Source organism: Ovis aries, chromosome 22, assembly GCF_016772045.2.
Source record: "Ovis aries strain OAR_USU_Benz2616 breed Rambouillet chromosome 22, ARS-UI_Ramb_v3.0, whole genome shotgun sequence".
Classification (NCBI taxonomy): Eukaryota; Metazoa; Chordata; class Mammalia; order Artiodactyla; family Bovidae; genus Ovis; species Ovis aries.
In genome coordinates, this window is record NC_056075.1 from 15177671 (window position 1) to 15192557 (window position 14887).

At 44.1% G+C, this 14887-nt stretch overlaps 1 protein-coding gene across 5 annotated transcripts in view; it reads left to right on the forward strand.

Annotated features, from left to right (window-relative positions):
* The window catches only part of PLCE1 (phospholipase C epsilon 1), a 374028-nt gene that overhangs the window by 128819 nt on the left and 230322 nt on the right, over positions 1-14887 (forward strand). For 2 of the 5 annotated variants that reach the window (XM_060405026.1, XM_060405027.1), the window contains exon 1: positions 2411-2508. The exons of the other annotated variants lie outside the window; for them this stretch is intronic. In XM_060405026.1, the coding sequence (XP_060261009.1) occupies positions 2458-2508 (51 nt within the window). In that variant the 5' untranslated portion in view covers positions 2411-2457. Of the gene's footprint in view, positions 1-2410; positions 2509-14887 lie in introns of those variants that run through there. 5 annotated transcript variants of the gene reach the window in all.

Below are 14887 nucleotides of genomic sequence, written 5' to 3' on the forward strand. Positions count from 1 at the left end.
AACTCCCCTTTAGGAACTGCCTTCCGAACTAGTTGAGGCCACACAGGAAAATCCATCTCACTATTTTATAGCCACACCTAGCTTGTGACCAAAAATGGTATTACCCAGCTTGATGACCCACTTATTCCCCAGACTTGGCTCTGATTGACTTGCCTGTGAGCCAAAATTGCATCCACCCTCTAAGGGTGGATATTTACCACCACTGAACATATTAGCAGTAATTTGGGGGATTTTGAAATAACATCTCACTTGCCCCAAACTCCTGTGGTCCTGTGCCTCAGTTGTAATACTTAGCCCAGTCACCCTTGCGGTGGAAAAACCTTCTTCTGCCTCTATTTCCCCCATCAGGCTGGGAGCCTTTGGAGGACAGGACCATATGTCTATAACCTCTTCAGTGTCCAGCATGAGTTTTGATGTTCAAAAATGTTTATTTATTAAAATGCATCCTACAAGTTCTGACGGAAGTTTCCAAAAAAGTGTTCCAGAATTGCTGCAAGTGATAAAGAGTGTTGTTGGATCAAAGGGCAGTGTAGTGTACATGGAATACATAGGCTCTGGGATCTATCAGGCCTGATTCCAATCCCTACTTGTCCCCTTTACCAGCAGTGTGGCTGGCCCTACACAAATTCATTCCCTCTGACCCTCTATTTCTGCAGCTGTGGAATGGAGATAATGATACTGCCTTCTAGGGGCTTATATCAGGACAAGTGAGAATGTTCATGTAACGCTGTAAGCATAATGCCTCTTGTGTAGCGCACTAATTCAATCAATGAGAGTGGTCTTTTACTATTATTATTGTTGCTGTATCATTGTTGTGTTGGAGTGAATTCTCATTTGGATGCATGAATTCTGATTTTTTTAAAAATAAAATCTCACCTAGCACTCCCATCCTTTAAAATCATATGTCATAGAGACTTCATGCTGAAATGTAGTTGCTAGAACCCAACTAAGTCCAAGCTCCTCATTTTTCAGAGCTCAGAAAGGGAAGTGGGTTGACTGAGGTCACACTGGTTCATGGCAGAACTGGATCAGGCCAGAGATGCTTTTATGTGACACTTGATTCTTACCGCTACATTTGGAGGTTTTCCACCTTCCTTCCAAGGGTCTGGCAAGCAGGCTAGGAGCTCTGGGACCTGGCATTCTTGGGCGGCAGCAGCCAAGGATTTGGCTTATGCCTTTGGGGAACTGCAAACACATGCTTGCCATGCTTTTGTGTAGTAACACTTTGTCACTTCACAGAGCACAGAGCATGCTTGTGATGGTGTGGTTGTGTAGCTGGTGAAGCCGGCAGGAGCAGCGGGCTGGTGGTCAAGGAGCACCTGACCTGGTGCCATCACTTAGGTACCAGGTTTGAGCTTCAGCTTCTTCATCTGCAGAATAGGAATGGTAATAGTATCTGCCACATAGTGTTGTTGTGAGGGTTCAATGAGGTTTTCATGTAATGTGCTTAGCACAGTGTGTGGCGCATGATAATTACTTTTAAATTTTTACATTATGATCGGTTAAACACATCCGAAATGAAACAGTCTACCTCTGGCATCCCCACCAGTCACAAGCCAATCTCTGATCGGTCTTGAAACCTTACCTGGGCTCTCTCACAAGTGGGCTCTATTGACAAGCCACTTCCCCTCCCCTTTCCCCTTTTCATCCAGCATTGTGCCTCTCAAACCTTCCCATCCCAGCCTGATCAGGGAAGACCATCAGATGCCCAAGTAACCAATAGCAGTTGTCTATCAGGAATAGTGTTGGGAAGCCCTGGGCTTTCTTATTCATCAAAAGTCATGAGACTTCCCTGGAGGTCCAGTGGTTAGCTTCCAACGCAAGAGGCTCAGGTTCAATTCCTGGCCGAGGAACTAAGAGCCCACATGGTGCACACTGTGGCCAAAAAAATAATTTTAAACAAATTTATAGAAAAACAGTGGACTTCTGGCTTAAATAAACAGTGCTTTTCTTGGACGATGCCTTTCCTTTGAAGGCATTTGCACTTGGGAGAGGCTCTGGTCTCCTGCAGCATGGCAGGCTTCCACATCCCTGGGTTGATGCCTTCCACTGTTGCCACCTTGATACCAGGTTCTTTGCACACGAATGCACTGGATTCTGTCTGCTCCTTTTTTTTTTTTTTTTTTTTCCAACTAAAGCTTTAAGTAACTGAAAAGTTCTGAATTTCTGTTTGGAAAGCATGCTCATTCTCAGTAAGACCAGAACAACCCAAATAATCCTAAATTTACAGAGACTAGATTCATAAAACCCCAGAGTAATTTTTTTTTTCCCCATTTAGAAAAATCATATTTCATAGCAGTTCTTACAATGCCCTGACTCTGGATGGGGGCCCTCCCTTGATTCTAGATATTACATCATTTCATTTCGGCTAATGTAAACATTCATCACCCCGCATGTAACAGGATTTTTTGTACAGTTTGAGATTGGGCTTCACTCGGTGGATCGTTGCAATGATTCATGGTTTCAGAAGGAAGTGCAGCAGGAAGAAGCTTTGCGGGAATGGAAGAGGTGAGGCAGCTCCATGTGAGATTCTGCAAAAGGATTAAGATTTGGCACCGGGCTTGGTTTCTGTGCAGCCTCTTAGGCAGAGAGCCTCAGGAGAGGGAAGCAAGCTGTCAGCTGGGGCTTTGCACGCTCTCAGTCTGCCTTGAGGGTTGCTTGGTTCTTCCCTCTCTCTGCAGTGCCCAGTTTTACCTTATTAAAGGATGGATGTGGATGCTGAAGCCTTAAAGAAGACCAGGTAAGGGCTCCTGTTGTCCAGGAAGTCCCCTGACGTTCTTAATGCATGAAATCTGGGGACTGTTCCTTTTCTCACACCGATGTGCAGTGTTAGCCAAAACACAATTCCTCTGAGACATTTCACAAAGAGGATCAGGGAAGTTTCTTCCCTAGTTAAAGACGTTTCTAAAATGTTTTAGCCCAAAATACTGAACAGTTAGAGATGCAAATTTCTCTTCCTTTGAAGACATAGCTTTAAGATGATCGCTGTGCATTTTAATCTACAAGATTTGGAAAGGAATCCTGGGGGTGTATTAGATATTTGTTTTGCTTCCTTTTATAATGGCCTGTGGTGTGTTAATGTCTGTATCAACATCTAGTTTAATGAAAACTTCTGATTCAGGATAGTCTTCAGAGTGCTAGCTTTTGAATAAGTTGATCTTCCTTTTGCAGAGTTGATTTTCTTTTTAGTCTTTTGGCTTTTGTGAATACGATTGTGGTAAGGAATAGGCTTAGTATAACTAATTTTAAAGTATACTTAAGAGTTCAGTTCAGTCATGTTTGATAGCATCCCTGGTTGAAATGAGCTACATGTTTTTTAATGCTTTAAATATACCTTATTGAAAATGTTTTTCCGTGTCAGTGTCCATAGTTTATCTGTGTGGTTAAGCTATTTATTCACCAACATTGAGAACATGTTGGACCTTTGATAAGATTAGTTCAAGAAATAACCGAAAGAGTAGTTTCCTGCTCAGCACCAATTCAATTCCAAATTCTGTTCCTTTTCTTTAAAAAAAAAAAAAAAAAAATCTGGGGTTAAAAATAACCCAGAATAAAACTTGAAAACTGTTTTGTTTCTCTGTATTTGGCTAACTTCATTGCAAAGTACTGTGTTTAAGGAATTCAAGCTATGAAGACTACTCTTGAAATGGCTCACATAACTCTATTTCTGAATTTCTACAACCCCTTTCAAGAGCATATGATGTTTTATGAGTATTATTGGGACTCAAGTTTTCAATTAAGATTTTATGCTTTCTACACCCTTTGTGGATGGATGAAAATAACATGAGAACTCATGTCAATTTCCTGACACAAGCTCACTTTTCTTGCGTCCAAAGTAGTGTAGAGTTGTCAAAGTGAGAATAGGGGGCATTTGACACTCCTCTTTATACCATGAGAGTGTGGGCGTCTTCGTAGGAGTGAATGCCTGGTGCTTGTTGTGGCAGAAAGATAGACACAGGAACTGTTTTTTTAAATTATTTATTTATTTTTTATTGCGGTATAGTTGATTTATAATGTTGTGTTCGTTTCAGGTGTACAGTAAAGTGATTCACTTATATACACTCTTTTTCAAACTATTTTTCCATGTGCGTTGTTACAAAATATTGCCGATAGGAACTCTTGGGCTCTATGATTTATTGAAAATAAAATGTTTGTGTTCAATGTGGAGGACTCTGACCCTGTAGCAGGGAGGTCTCTATACACAACTGTTCCTGCCATTTTTGCTTGAGGAGCCCTTTTAGTTCACGCAGTCCCTGTTTCTTCTTTTGGGAGACAGACTGGCAGGAGAGTATCTAGCATTTTGTATCGCTTTAACCAAACACTGCATCGACTGTGTTTCTCTTAGTGGGATGGCTAATAATAAAGCAGGTTGATGGCTCAATTTGAGAAGGTGTGAGGGCAGCTGTAATCTTTAGGAAAAAAAGAATCATGCCAAGGATTAAACACGCAAACTCTTTAATTGTTTTGTGTTCATTCTCTTCTGGTTATTAGAGAATCTAGAAATGCTATTGTTACAAATACTTTTCATAATTGAGTTAATAAAAAATCATGCTGTATAGTTGGAAATGGTTAACCCTGATATTGTCCTGACTTGACTTATGGTCATATTGCTATCTTCTTAAGGGATAACTTTAGTCCTCTAATAGTTTTAGAAATATTAAACAAAATATATTTTGTTATATTTTTGTCAAGAAACAAAATATAATTTTGTCAATGTATTACTTTATCATCATTCTACCTTCTTCCTTCTTATCTGTCATGTAGAATAGAGGGGAAATTGTACAGGTAAACAGTTGGGGAATAATTACTAGGAACCTCCTAGGAGGTTGCCATGAATTGTCCTTTCCATCCTGGTGTGCTGTTGATAAAGGTTCCATCTATTTGTGTGGTTTTTTTTTTTTTTTTAATTTTTATTGAAATAGTAAGACATTCTCATGAAAAAATGTAAGCAATACCAAAAAAATAATAAAAAGTCTCCTCCGTGGACCCCAGACTCCCATTCCTCCTCTAGGCAATGTCGAGAATTCTTTAAATCAGCCAACAGTGCTTTCAAGCTTTGTTTCTCAAAACATCTGCAGTGTTGCTGCCGGATAAAACACAGCTTTCTGGGCTCCACCCCAGAGACACTGGATCTAGGAGACTGGAGTTGGGCCCCTAAATGTGCATTTCTAGCAGTTTCCCAGGGGATATTGCCACCTGCCAAGACAACACTTTGATGTGTGCTGGCTACAAGTGAAGGTCTTCTTCTTCTGTGTCCATTTTTCACTTTCTCTTTTCTAGTTTTCAGAATGGTTGCAGTTGCAATGAATACCCACACTATCCCTTTGGGAGAGAACCATGGTGGCAGATAAAATCACATACCTGTAATCAGCACTGGGGTAGAGAGAAGGGGAGTGATAGTGGCAGATAGTCTGTGTGAATGGCTGCATTGTGTGAAGGGCATTGCTTTATGGGTGGGCTGCTGTGAGTTCCAGGCTCGATTACAGCATACAACAATCATCAGTTAAAGTGAGCACAGCAGCCTCCACCAAAAATCTCTTTTTATTGGTTGTGATTTTGAAAACATTTACTGTAATTACACACACACACACACATCTCCTCGAAAAATGACCCATCTCTGCCCCCACTCATCTCTGCTTCCCTACAAGTATTGCCACATCTGCCTGTCCTCTGGCATGTGCTGCAGGTGGCCCTGCTTGACACAAAAGAATCCAGGTCACACTCTGGTGTTGGGCAGAGTGTTGCTCATGACACCAGCCCGGGTTATAAACAGGTTTGTTCTCATTGATGTATTGGCTCAAGCCATTTTACTGGGGACCTTTTGTGGCACACACTTCTAGGCTCTGAGATACAGCAGTGGGCTGGACAGACAGTCCCTGCCTTTTTGAGGCTTTAGATAATGTAGAGATTCTTGGGGAAGGAGGTGAGTAACCCAGGATGGGGATGGAGAAGGGGAGAAAGGGAAGACTATGACATGTAGGTGCTTAGTGATAATTGGGTGTACAGATGGAGCCCTTCCAGTTCATGTTCAGTTGGCTTAGGTGGTTTCTTGGTGCAGGTCATAGTTTAGGAGGACCAGGAGATACCCTGGGGGAAATATAGTTCTTGCCCTCAAGGGGTTTGCGTTTCAAGGTGATACAACTCTAACAGTCCAGCATGGTACATTGATAAAGAGCTTTCCCATACATGGGGACCCACCCCCCATAGACAGTGTTATATGGTTAGATAATAAAATATAAGCAGTTGTTTTTTGTGCCCACTTCTGCCATTTCTCAAAGGAGCTATTGCTACAAGAAGAACAAAAAGGTAAAACACCTACTGTGTTTTATTTCATGTTCATTTCACACCCTGACTTGCTTGGCCACTGGGTGCCAGCTGAATTCAAAGTGCTGAGACATCGAATACGAATAACTTCCATATGCTCACCTGCAACGTGAAGATGTACAGAGAAGCGTCAGGTGTGTGTGTGTGTGTGTGTGTGTGTGTGTGTGTGTGTGTGTGTGTGTGTGCTGGAGAGGGTAGGGGTTTTACCAGAAACTATGTCTGTTCAATGATTTCTCCACTCGGGTCAGTCTAGCTTAGGGATCCAGTGGGGTCTGCAGATCACACCCATGAAGAAAGAACTGTGGCAACCACTGCAGGCTTAGGCAGGTGCAGGACACAGGGAAGCCTTGAGGCATTCCAGAACTATTTAGCAATGGTTGGCAAACGGAGTCATGGTCCCCTGGCACAAATCGAATGAAGACCATCTGGTGAAAATGATGAAACAGAGATAGGAAATCAGTTTGCTGGAAGCTGTCCTGTGCATGCCCTGTGAGTTACATGCCAAACTCTCCTTTTTGGTGCCAGCACCATAACTTGAAAGCATACCACAGCCAGGTTCTAAAGTCTAATTTGGGAAGCTGAGAAGGAAGCTGAAGATCAGAAACTTTTGCAATCACTGCTGAGCCATAATCATAGATAGATAGATAAATAGACAGATAGACAGATAGCTGTAGTACAGACCATCCATGGAACAGGTGGATTTTGAGGGTCCTAATAAGAGCAGAATGCAGGGCTGTTGAATTTCTTAGAAACCAAAGGCTCTCATGAGACATCTGGCAAAGAAGGGTAGGAAACTCGGGTCATGAAACAGATTTTCAGAACAGTGGAGAAATCCAAGGAGCCTTAGCATAAAAATGCCATCAGGAAATGCCTAGTGGGTAGAAATAGCCAACAGTTAATGAAAATATGGCAGTAGAAAGGAGTTATGGGCCACCTGACAAGGATAATGAGATTGAGCTGGAGACTGGAGTAGGACTGGCCGAGCTAAAAAAAATTGGGCCAATTAGTAATAATGAGGGTGTTTACTTGCTTGTAGATTGGCAAAATACCTCTCTGGGGTGAATTAGGACAAATGATCATTTCCTTTACTAATGATTTTACAGAAGAAAAGGAAGACAAGCACCATAGAAGGTGCAGGAAGCATCTGTGTGTGAACACTGTGATTCAATGATCCTAATAAGTTTAAGATTAAGGGTCTGGTGCAAGGATAGAAAACCAAGATAATGTAAATGTAAAAGGAGAAATGAGAAAAATGTGAATAGTGATTATGAAAAAATATCATAAACCTCAAGAATCTTGCCAACTAATTTTTAAAAAACATTGCTAACACCTATGGGGAAGCATAAAGTATGACAAGATTCATAAAACCATTTAGTAGGTTGGGTTGAGAAGAACTAGCTTCCTTTTCTTACCTTTGACTAAGAATAAGAATAAACATTTGCTAAACACTTATTGTGTGCCAGGCATCAGGCAAAACTCTCCACGTACCTTCCTGCATTTGACTCATAGCCCTCCTTGTGTATGCTAGGTCGCTTCGGTCGTGTCTCTCTGTGACACTATGGACTGCAGCCCGCCAGGCTCCTCTATCTATCCATGGGATTCTCTAGGCAAGAATCCTGGAGTAGGTTGCCACTTCCTTCTCCAGGGAATCTTTCTGACCCAGGGATCGAACCTGTGTCTCTTATGTCTCCTGCATTGGCAGGTGAGTTCTTTACCACCAGCACCATCTGGGAAACTGCCCCCGCCCCCCAATAGCCCTAGTGTTAGTTGTTCAGTCGTGTCTGACTCTTTGCAATCCCATATAATCTCTATTTACAGATGCAGCTCAAAGAGGATTGCTCAAGGCAGGACATATCCCTAAGAAATAGATATCTTCAGGAAAAATAGGAAATTAGTTGAAAGAACAGAGAAATCCACCTGGGAAGCCCATGAAGAAGATCCATGTATAATTTAAGGGGCATCCGTAAGAAACAGACATTAAAGCAAAAATAAGAAGGCCTTTTAAAGTAACTGGAGTGAAAGAGCCAGCCAGAGAACCGGTAGAACCTTTGTAGATTACCGGAAAACTCCTTCGGATGTGTGAAAGAGAGCCAGCAGGCATAATAAACTATTTGCCTTGATCTTTTCAGAAAAAATATATCAAACTGAATAACACTCTTAAATCATCTTTAGAAGCAGAGGTACTAGATCAAGTAGTGGTGGATGCACAGAATGTTCTAGACCAGTTGACAAACTGGATGTGGATAAATAACCGAGACAACTCGGCATTCATCCAAGAGTTCTAAAGGAATTCAAAGGTGAAATTATGGGGCTGATGGTTAAAGCAACTAATCTTTAGCTTCAAAAACCCAGCAATTCCCTAAGCCTTTGTTGTCTGGAAAAGATGCCTGACTTTACTACTTCATTTGAAAATTAATTATCATAGATATAAGTAAAATATGAAATATGATAAATAAGAAAATAAAGACAGCAGCGATTTTTGAATTCCCAAACCCTGATGTCACAGTCCTGAAAGATTTGTGAATGTTTCATTCTTGAAATTGCCAGAATTACCCAGCCCCTTACGATCATGTAAAATAAGCTTATAATTATTCATGTGAACTCAGTAGCTAAAGCAGAAAGAAACAAATGGGCAGTGACTCAGGGTTTCGAGAAAGTATTCATCATACAGCTCTGCTTCATTTAAGGGGGAGAAGATTCCTGCAGCCTCGGAAATGGACGCTCACTGTCCATTAATTAAATAGAAGGCATTCGCAGGATTTGGAAACTAATCAGCTTTTGAGCCCCTAACTGCACAGTCCAGCTGCCCGATTTGCCTGGTGGTCTGGCCTTGCGCCCAGCTGGCTCAGGCCTTCTCCCCTTTCTCGCAGTCTTGACTTTGTCTAGCTGTGCTCGCTGAGAAGTCCGGATGCCCTGCTTCTGTCGTGTCCGACTCTGCAACCCTGTGGACTGTAGCCTGCTAGGCTCCTCTGTCCATGGGATTCTCCAGGCAAGAATACTGAAATGGGTTGCCATTTCCTACTCCAGGGGATTTTCCTGACCCAGGGATCAAACCTACATCTCTTGCATCTCCTGCTTTGGTAGGCAAGTTCTTTACCACTAGCACCGCCTGGGAACCCTCTCTAGTGTATAGAGCAGAAGTAAAATGGGCCTGGTGCGGGGAGGGGCCTGGCCAGAGTCAAAACATAGTCAGAAGTTGTACTAGGTTAGAAGTTGTACTAGGTGAGGCCCGTACAGGGAGTTGATCAGGGTCAAAGCAAGCAGCAGTAAACAAGAGATGGAAGCTGAGGTGGAAAGTCGTACAGTCATTTAATGGGTCGTTTTTGAGTACGATGTGTCAGGCATTGTACTGAGGATTTGAATGAGACAACCACTGTGAGAAAGATTATCAAGTAAACAGTCACACTAAAGCAGAGCAGGGTCTCTCAACCTTGGCACAGGTGACATTTGGGGCTGGACAGTTCTTTGTTGGGAGGACAGTCCTGTGCATTGCAGGATGCTTAGCAGCATTAGATGGCAGAAGCATCCAGTCACACACACAGTCTTAACCAGAATGGTTTGCAGATACTGCCACATGTCCTCTGGGAGGTGGAACCATCCCTGCTGAGGATCTCTGCAGTAATGTAGGATAAGGAAGAACAGTGATCTCAGGAGCTCCTGCTCAGACCCCTTCGCCCAGACCTGGCGGGGAGGGAGGTTTCCTGGAGGAAGTCATATCAGGAGGAGACTTGGCAGGGTGAGTAGCCCTCAGGTGAAGGTTTGGAGAAGTAGGGTCAGGAAGGGAAGAGCTGCAGGCTGAGGGAAAAGCCAGGTCTGGCATCCAGAGGGAAGAAGTCCTAAGCCAGCTGAGTAGTTACTCATGGGTGGCAGTGGCTGTTGTTTGGTCGTAAGTCATGTCCAACTCTTCGCAACCGACTCTTTGTGACCCCATGGACTGCAGCACACTAGGCTCGCCTGTCCTTCACCATCTCCCGGAGCTTGCTCAATCTCATGTCCATTGAGTCAGTGATGCCATTCAACCATCTCATCCTCTGTCCCCCCCTTCTCCTCCTACCCTCAATTTTTCCCAGCATCAGGGTCTTTTCCAGTGAGTTGGCTCTTCACATCAGGGGACAAAAGCACTGGAGCTTCAGCCTCAGCATCAGTCCTTCCAGTGAATAACAGAGGGAGGAAGTCCTAGGCCAGTTAGGTGGTTACTCATGGGTAGTAGACACTCCTTTTAGTGCATTTATCATTGCCCAAGAGGTAGCATTTCACACACCAGCTTCATCAGCAGGTTAATGCCTTTTAGATGCTGTGCTTACGTGCATGCAGCCGCCCCCAGGTAAGGAGTGCTGTTGGTTTCAAGATACTTAGCTTAATGGTCACAAGTGCAAGGGAAGAAGTGGGTATCCAGTCCCCTTCCTGCTGAATTGTCTGTAGAATTCTAATTTCAGCTCTAATGTGTTTTTTAAAAATTTATTTGGCTGTGCCAGGTTATATTTGCGGCATGTGGGATCCCTGACCAGGGGTCGAACCCAGGCCCCCTACATTGGGAACCCAGAGTCTTAGCCCTTGGACCACCAGGGAAGTCCTTCTAATGTCTGTTTTTGATTAGCTAAATCTAATCCAATTAGAGCAAGATTCAAAACTTGTTAGCTGAAAACTTATCCAATGGCTAACTTAGAAATTGTTTCCAGTTGTTAATAACTATAGATTGTTTCATCAGCTGTTTTAACAAAGAATATTTTTAAACCTTTTAAATGCCCCCCTCTTCCTTCTACCCTATCTGTAACTGATTCTTTCCTAGAGAGATTGGTTTTGATTTCTGCCATGAAAGGGCTGTGAGTCACCTGCTGGGTCTCCCCAAGGGCTCACGCATCTTCGAGGAAGATGTACTCTTGTGTCTTTCCTTTGGGTCCATTCGCTCTACAGCCTGCCTCTACCATGGGCTCCTTAATTGTCTCCATGCCTTGTGGGCCTTTCCATTCCTTGATAACAGCAAGTAACATTGAGCACTTGTTGTGTGCCGCAGCCTCAGGGCCCTCTCAGAGAGGAGCAATAGGCACTCGAAGAGGGGGAAAGGGAAGCAATCAGGTATGGCACCGTACTAACTGCTTTCATAGAGGATATTCCTTCTGATCCTCTCAGAGAACCCTACTTAGTGGGTGATGTCATCTACATTTTGCAGATGAGTCACGGGCCTGATTTCACACAGCTACTACGAGGAACAGGTAGGATTTCAACCCACCTGTTAGATTCCAAGCCCACGTTCCTTCTATTTCCATATCTTGGAAAAACCACCCAGGCCGTGGGCTGTGCTGGGGTCCAGCCCGCGTGCCATTAAGACAGGCTGATCAGGATCTTCTTGGGCTGCAAGGCAGATCTGGAACTTGAGGGATCTCCAGGTCTAAAAGTGAGGCTGTCATCTTGAACTGTCCTCAGGGGCTTCCTGTGATTCCGATTCATCCTTATGCAGACCATCACTTCATTGCTTCAGCCAGAGATGCTAGCTTTCTTCACTCTCTCGGGTGTCTTGGCTATTGCTCCTGTGGGCAGCATGGAATGATGCTCCAGAGGCCAGGACCAGAATTAAGGAGACCTATATTCTAAGTACCTCTGTCTTTCACTTGCTGTTTGGCCTTCATTGTCCTGCTTATCCAGCTGACTCATTTGCAAAATGCTGTTCCAGTCATAAACCCCAGCTGGTTGTCTCTACTGGTTGCCCTGGGTTTGAAATAACATAATGTCTGTAAAGGCAGGCTGAAAAGTTGCCTAATCTACTACCATCAAAAGGTACTGTGTCAGCCCCAGGAAGGACAAATTATGATTGAGTTGACTCATATTAATAATAGGAACTTAATGTGTGAGTATCGGACACGGGAATGAAAGAAACTCGCATCAGGAGGTGAGTTCAGAGAAGAACTTCATATCAGCAAGTCTGGTTTCCCTGTCAGGCAGACAGCTGCAATATATAGTAAAGAGGACTCTCTCTGAACAGTCAGCTAACACGGCGTGTCAGGCACAAAGCATTGTGGCTTCTATATAAGAAAGTACTGAGAAGATTACACCTGACAGCATCCCACTGATTACCCAGATACCTGCCCCTTGGAGAGATGATGAAGATCAGAAGCACTGGTGACCAGATAAAGTTACATGTAGGCAGAGGCAAAGCTCAGACTATTCGACTTCTCAAAGCCTGTTTACACTGTGTTTGTGGGAAAAGGGAAACCCTAGAATACTTTTTATTTAGATATGCAAATAAAGTCTCCCAACAAAGATTCTTGAAGGGTTAGTTATCATGGACTTGGGGAATACATATAGTATTTAAATATATATAAATGAATTTATGCCATTTTTTTTTTAAATTTTTTGTCATGCCATGTGGCATGTGGGATCTTAGTACCTAGACCAGGGATCAAACCCATGTTCCCTGGGTGAAAGCATAAGGTCGTAAGCACTGGACCACCAGGGAAATCCTGGGGGATACTGTATTGACAAGATGAGGACCTCTGCTAAGGCGAGTACTGCATATATGGAGGGGAAAGTGACATCAATGATGTTTCTCACTGTATTTGTTCATTAATGAGTCCATTCATTCAACCAGTATTTACTGAGCACTCACAACTGTGTGCCAAGCACTGGGCTAAGTGGTGGACCAACAAGCCCCTGCCTGATGGAGCTTCCAGGCTTCCTATAACCAGACTTATTCTGAAACAGCTGGAGAAGGCATACCGGGAGCTGTTTGAGGCAATAAGATGGAGCTCAGCCGTAAGAACTCCTGAGAGGGCTATGTCCGCTAACATAGTAGACAAGTGTGTAACAGGTGAGTTTCAAAATGCCGTTTCTGTGAGCATCAAACTTGGCAGCCTAGAATTTTAGAAAATTCAACTGTTTGCACAGAAGGGAGAAGGGTCAGAGAAAGGAGGCCTGCCAGGAGGTTGCTGCAACAATCCAAGTGTGAGGTGTCTAAAGCCAGGGGTAAAGCAGTTAGAGTGGAGAAGAAGGGTGCCTGTCTGAGTCATGTTCCAAAGTATCACTGGCTGCCTGGTTTAGAGAGGAAGAGAGGGAAAGAGGGAAAGGTGATGCTGAGGTTTCTAGCCAGAGCAGCGACAAATCTCTTGTGTGACCGTGAACAAGTCAGTTCACCTTTCTGAGCCAAATTCATCTGGGCTTGGTTACTTTGTTTCCTTACTTGCTTGAGTAAGAAGTTTATTCTCGGTATCTGGAAGAATTGAGAGTAGGGTCATTTGGTCTAAAATTGTCAACTCACTTTTCCTTGGGCTTTAGACTGCCCTGGGGACTCTTTCCCACTTCCAGTGCTCAGCGCCTTGGTCTCTGCAGGTGGGGTGTTGTAAAGGTCTCTAACATGTTGGTGTGAGTTAACAACGTCTGCTCTGCCCTCATGCTGGAGGCACACCTCCAGGCAAGGTAATGATCAGTTTCAAGACTGGTGCGCAGCAGTTAGCTTAGAGGGGGGTGTCCAGGGCACTGGTGGGGACACTGCATGTGGGAGGGTTCCTCATCTGGAGGTTCAGGTGGGCTTCCTGAAGGAAGCACCTCGAGAATGAACGTGACTTGGCCAGAGTTACCAGGAAGAGGAAATAGCATTTACAAAAACCTGGAAGTAAGAGAGAGGAAAGAGTAGGTGATAGACTTGGGATGCCTGGAAGGAGCTGTTTCCGCTAAGTGGCCAGGCTCCTCCTGTCTTTCCAGAGAGAAGTGCAGGCCCAGGCCTCATTTACCAAGGAGAGGTGGCCTGTGACAGGCTAGGAGGTAGAAGGAGCTCTTCTTCGGAGGCTGTGGTCTGCTTCCTCTCTCCTGAGTGACAGTGTGACCCCCATAGAGGGGGGTCTCAGGGCCCTCAGTGCTTTCATGAATGAAGTGAGGACCCCTGAGTTCCTGTCAGTGCCTCAGTTCTGAGGCTCTCTGAAATTATTTTTAAAGCTGAGAAAAAAAAAAAAATCAAGCAACTACTGAAAACAGATTTCAGTCCTTATTAGGTTGCAGAATGGGAACAGAAACGTAACCTGCTATTGAGAGAGAATTCAAGGAACCATTTGAGAAGAAGCATCTTTGATATTGAGTAGATAAAGGCACTGTAGCAATTTCAAGTCAATCCTGAACTTGAATTACCAAAAAGCAAGAGATGAATCACAGTAGAAATCTGAGGAAGGAGAGAAAAATGCTCCTCAGAAACAAGTGGGCATTTGAGAAAAGGGACTGAGCCCCTCCTCGCCCCGTCCACCAGGTGGGGTGAGTTTCTTGGTAAATACGGTGGCCGTGGGCTGGCACAGAGATGTGACAGGGGCCACAGACCTGCATCAGAGAGCTTGAGCTCCCAGGAGGGGCCGCCCATGTCTGCCTGGAAGTTGTGGGGCGCAGAGCGGGCATTAGATGCTAAATGGGTAGGGCCTTCGAGACCAGAGGCTTTGTGGAACTGAATGCCAGCTGAGCTGGGCAGGACCAGCATCTGACGTGTAGTGGTGTGTGTGTGTGGTAGGATGTGTTTGTGGGGGTGTGTACTTGGAGTTGCCTGGGGACCTCTGAGGGCACAGGTCAGAATCCCTGAGGAAACCGGATA